Source organism: Leptonychotes weddellii, chromosome 9 (genome assembly GCF_054177405.1).
Source record: "Leptonychotes weddellii isolate Sample4059 chromosome 9, ASM5417740v2, whole genome shotgun sequence".
Lineage (NCBI taxonomy): Eukaryota > Metazoa > Chordata > Mammalia > Carnivora > Phocidae > Leptonychotes > Leptonychotes weddellii.
Window position 1 is genome coordinate 9915756 of NC_138377.1, and position 5519 is coordinate 9921274.

At 61.7% G+C, this 5519-nt stretch overlaps 1 protein-coding gene across 1 annotated transcript in view; it reads right to left on the reverse strand.

The window, feature by feature from the left end:
• Positions 1-1390: 1390 nt before the first annotated feature.
• Positions 1391-5519, reverse strand: part of RIN3 (Ras and Rab interactor 3) — a 99267-nt gene continuing 95138 nt past the window's right edge. Inside the window, exons 9-10 of the mRNA XM_081830040.1 lie at positions 5213-5376; positions 1391-2353 (exon numbers count right to left, since the gene is read on the reverse strand). Of these exons, the coding sequence (XP_081686166.1) occupies positions 2033-2353; positions 5213-5376 (485 nt within the window). The 3' untranslated portion in view covers positions 1391-2032. The remainder of the gene's footprint in view (positions 2354-5212; positions 5377-5519) is intronic.

The following is a 5519-nucleotide window of genomic DNA, read 5'->3' on the forward strand; positions in this document are numbered from 1 at the left end:
ACACACACACACACACGTATCTGTGCTGATCAGCCCTCTGGCTGCTTCTGCCGACTTCCTGGGAGCCGGACATGGGACCCCAGGGCTGGGCTGGGGCCCAATCCACCGTCTGGATCCCAAACCTGCCCCAAATTGGGGGCCCCACTTGGGCAAAAGGCCCCCTCTGACTTTCCCCATCTGTCTCAGGCCTTGCGGGAGGCAGTGGGCACTTGCTTACCTTATAGCTGGGGGTACCAGACTGCATAGCAAGCTCAGCTCAGGGCTATGGGGAGCACTGGAAGCCCAGGTGGGGTCGGGGGAGGGGAGGGGAGCCTGCAGTCATGGCTGGCTCCCCTCAGTTTCTGGGTATTGGCCTACCTACAGCAACCCGCGGCCTGGGAAATCCTGCTGCCGGCTGGCCGCATCTCACAGAGGACTGGCCTGGAGCTAGAGACAACAGCTGTTTGCTGACTGGCTGGATGGGCTGGTTGATGGCCAGGGGCTTCATTCAGGAAAGCCCAGCCGCCCTGCCCTGGGCACACTGCTCATTGCCATTCACTGGGGCTCCATTTGGACTTTGTGTTGTTCTCTGCTGTTTCCCGGGGCCTAGAAGAGGGCTGACATTTAACAGGCACTTGACAAATCCGTGTTTTTAGTCAATGCTGAGGACACAGACATGAATAGTCCAAATCTGGAGGACAAAGCAGAAGTATCAACAGACAACTGCCATTTGATGAGATGTCTCTTTGTGAGGACATGTGGGAATGTGTACAGGAACTGCCTGGCCAGCCGAGGAAGTCAGAGAAGGCTTCCCGGAGCAGACAGGCTTTGAAGGATGAATAGGAGTCAGACCAGGCAATGACTATGGGCAACGGTATTCCGGGGATAAGCAGCAGAAGCAGGAAGGTGTGAGAGCATGCTTGAAAGGATACAGCGGCGGGAAGGACGAAACCCAGGGCGGTGGGGAGGCGGTAGCTGAGCAGGCTGAGGGGCAGACCGGGGCCAGGACCATGCGAGCTGAGTGGCTGATGGTACCCTGCAGATTCTGTCAAAAGACAGGGCCCTCAGCAGAAAGGAGGGGGGCCGGTCTTCTGAGCCCCACCTGGGAAGGGACTCAGGCATTAATGCGGGGTCTGGCTGGCTGAGCAGAGCTCTAGGCCCTTGAGGAAAACAGGACATTTTTTAAAGAGCTTTTATTAAATTCTCCCCACACAGCATCTCTTGTCCCATTGCCACAGCCCCGTGGTGTGTCCACCAGGGAGAGGGCTCCGTCAGTGTTCTCCGGTGGCTGGAGCTGGCCTTGCTGGGTGGTCCTGGTGTAGGAGGGGCTCAGAAACTGCGGGGGAGGGTGGACGATTGTGGGCACTGGTAGCTGAGGGCAGTCTCCCCTGTCGGGATGGGGGGGCTTGTCTCCTCAATACACACCCTGAGATGCTCCTGAGATGCTGGGAGGGTCCAAAACACCCCAGCTCCATGGGGGGAGGGGTGTGGGCAGCTGTGGCCAGGCCGCTCCTCCGAAGGACAGTCCTGGGGAAAGGAGCCCTTCCCGTGAAACAGGGAGGAGTGGGGGGCAGGGGGGGTGGGGCAGAAGGACCGGCCTGCAGGGCTGTGAGGGAACAGGGGCCAGGCCGGGGCTCTGTTTGCTGCAGCTGGTGGGAGAGTCCCTTCCCTCTCTGAGCCTCATTTCCCTTTCTGTCTAACGAAGAACTTGGCCTCTGGGTGCTCTCACTCTCCTTCAGGAAGGACGCTGGGCCCGCATGCTTCATGTTCTCTTCTCGATTGTTCTGCCCTGATTGTTCTGCCCGCTTGGCCTAGGCACACTCAGGACGTTGCAAGCAAGTGTGACACGGGGGCATCCCCTCCATCCCACCCACCTTGGGAGTGTGTGTGTGTGTGCGCGTGCGCGCGCGCGCGCGCTCAGATGGGGGGCTCCTGCAGGCTTGCACTGGGGGGGGCGGTGAGGAGCGGGAGCCCCGTCGGCCCGCTTCTCGGCTTCGCGCGCCGGCCAGTCTTGACATGCGGCCCCCCCGAGGGGCCGGGGGGCGCCCGGGCCTCACAGGAAGTTGGGCTCCCGCACCACGAGGCAGGGCGGGCCCCCGCTGCCCCCGCCGCCGTCCAGGGGCCGGTACACGAAGTGGAAGTCGCGCTTGGGCTCGCTCCGCAGCAGGTAGCCCTTGATGCGGTGCGGCAGCGCCTCGTCGGCCAACTGGAAGCAGCGCCCGTCCACCAGCACGAACAGCCGGTGCTCCTGGGGCCGCGGCACCTCGAACTTGTCGGCGCACTGCGCGCACAGCGCCTCGGCCGGCGTGTCGGCCCGCGACGCCAGCGTCCGCGACTGGTGATCGGGCTCCAGGTACGACACGCAGATGAAGTCCTGCGGGGCGAGGCGGAGGGGGCTGGCGTCACCGGCGGGGCCCAGCGAGACCCCGACCCTGCGAGCGGGCACCGGGGGTGGGGTGGGGTGGGGAGGAGCGCAGTGGCCTTGGACGAGCCCATTGCCCTCTCTGGGCCCTGGGCTCTTCTCTAGGCACACAGGGGACGGCAGGAGCGGTCGTGGGGTGGGCAGTCGGGGCCCCTGCGGCTGACCCGGCTGTGTGACCCAGGCCGGGGTGCTTCTGTCTCTGAGCCTCACCTCTCAAAGGGCCGACCTTGCGGGGTGAGTCAGCGGGGTTCTCGGCAACGAGGAGCGAGCGCGCCCCCTGGTGGCCAGTCGGCGGCCTCGCCGCCAGTATTCCTCCGTCACCCACTTCCTCAACAATTCCTCCCCACGGTCCCCCGGCACCCCCACCCCAGGCCCAGCGCTGGGGCACCGAAGCTGCATAAAGAAAATCGAATGCGCAGACAGACCCCAGGCCGAGGGGCCCACGGTGCAGCTGGGGCTGCTAAGGCAGGCGGAACTAGGGCTGGAGAAATCTGGGGATGGGGCTGGGGGCTCCGAGGAGCAGGGGGGCAGGAGGGGCGGGAGGCTTAGTGATAGGGGCAGGGGAGCTGGGCCTGAAGGCGGGTTTCGGACGGATGGAGAGGGGCACCGCAGCAGCTAGGCGGACAAGGGTGAGGCCCTGCCTGCGGGGCTGGGGCTGGGAGCACACGCACAAACCTGAACAGCACCTACACCGGCTTCCACCAGCCCCAGAGGGAGGGCCGTATGGTGGAAGGATGGGCCCTCCAGTTCCTGCCTGGCTTTGAATCTGCTCCCACCGTGTGACCTTGACCTCCCTGAGCCTCCACTTTCTCCACTGTAAGCTGGGATAACACCAGCCCTTGCATCTTGGCTGCGCGGAAGCAGACTGAGTAGCTCCGGTCCCCCGGCCCCCTGAGGGCAGGCAGGAGGCCGTGTGTGCGGGGCTGCCCCCTTGTGGAAGGCTGGTAACAGCACAGCTGTCCGACACGACCGCCGCCTAAGAGGGATTATAATTAGGGGCGCCTGCCTTCCACTCAGGTCACGATCTCAGGGTCCTGGGATCGAGCCCCACGTAGGGCTCCCTGCTCAGCGGGGAGTCTGCTTCTCCCTCTCCCTCTGCCCCTCTCCCTGCTCGTGTTCTCTCTCTAATAAATAAATAAAATCTTTTTAAAAAAAGAGTGATCATAATTATGGCTACAGAGTGGTGAGTGCTTATGAGGCGCTGGGAGGAAGCAGAGGGGTGGTGCCCCCCGACTCCAGAGATAGTGCTGAGGGGGTTCCTCGCCCCCCATCCCGGGCCTCTCTCCTAAGCTTTATCTCCCCAGTGAGCGACACCGATGCCCTGCCTGGCTTAGCACTGGGAACCTACAAAGTAGAAGCAAGAAGTAAGGAGTCCCGTGGTCAGGCTTGGATCAAGAGTGCCCATATTGTCAGAGTCGGTGGAGGGACACGTGTCCCAGGAGGGGATGGGCAGCGGTGGTGGGCTGGAGCCTGCTCCTCCCAACTTATGCAGGCTCATAACCAGCTTGAGAAAGCCAACTGTGTACATCTCTTCCCAATCTCAAGTTCAGTGATGCCAAGTTACTAGCTTGAAATTGGTCGTGGTGGGAGTATTTACACCATGGAAATTGACAGGAGATCGGAGCTGCTTTTTTTTCTCCCCAGAGAGCCAGTTACTAACATTATCAAGACACCACTGAGTAGAGGAGGGGGGCATCATCTTGGTAGCCTAGAACATGTATTGGGGAGGCAGCTCATCTGGTCCCCAGTCGACCTATGCTGATAGGAAAACTGAGTTCCAGAGAGGGGCAGGGACAGCTCAGGGTCACAGAGCAAGCTAGTACAGAGCTGGGTCCAGACCTTCAGCCTTTTGCCTCCCAGACCTGGGTTCTGTTACAGAGGGACCATCCTGAAAGCCAGGAGTGGGGTTCAGGTCCAGTGTGTTCTGGGTGCCAAGGGAGTGAGACTGAAGAGCTGTTTCCAACTCTGGGTTGCTGCCTGGCTCGATGTTTTAATTCTCTCCATTCTGCACACAGCCCAATCCCACTCTGTCCCAGGCCCTGGGTGTGGGGCCCCTGGGACATGTGAGCCACAGGCCCTCCCTTCCAGAGCAATGGCTCCATACTTAGACAGTCATGATATGGTTAGATATGTGCTATAATGGGGGAAGCAGCAGCAAGAAGCACAGAGGAGGGCATCTAACCTGGGCCGCAGGGAGTGGGGGACAGGTCCGGGGAGGTGGTTCGAAGAAGGCTTCTCCGAGGGTCTGTCAGACCAACTGAGAATGGGCAGTGGCAGCCAGTGAAGAAGAGATTGAGCAGCATGGGCGGAGGCTGAGCACCAGGGACTTGAGCTCAGCATGTTCGGGGAACTGGGGGTAGCTTGACGGGATGCAGTGTAGGGGTGTGGGGGATGATGAGAGGGTAGGAGGCAGGAGTCCAGCCACGCATGGCTTGAATACTGAGTGTGTCTAGGGAGAGGTGGGGCGAATGGTGGCTGGATTGGAGGGGCAGGGGACCCTGGCAGCTGATGCATTTGTCCAGGGACAAAAGGGGCAAGGCTGTAGGTCAGCTCACGGGCTCCGCAAAGGGGGACTGGCAAGACTAAGTCCACATCTCCAGGCATAGTGGGCACTAAGGAATGTGGGATTAAATTATCATCCCCCCCCCTCCCAAATCCGGTCTTGTCTGCTCAACTCAAATACCCAATGTGTCTGTGATACTTTTCTAAAGCCCTGTCCCCCCCAACCAGCCGGCGTCAGGCTCACTGAGCTGGGGGGCCATGGGACTGGCGGCCCCCTCCCGCCCCGCCAGCCCGCGTCCCAGGCGTCACCTGCACGGAGGAGCGCGAGGCCCGGGCCTTGTTGAGCGTGCGCCGGCGCTCCCAGCGGTGGATGGAGTCCTGCACCTCCATGCTCAGCTGCCGGGTCACCGTGATCTTGTCGTAGTTCTTGATGTGCTCCAGGGCCCCGTAGGTGGTGGTCAGGTAGTAGGACCCTGCGGAGACCAGGGAGTGGAAGCTGAGCTGGGACCTCCTCGCCCCGCCCCCTTCTCCAGGCTCCACCCACCGCCGCTGCCCAGGGCACACCTGCCCCTCGGTCACCTGCACATTCGCAAACTTCCTCAAGTCCAGCACCACC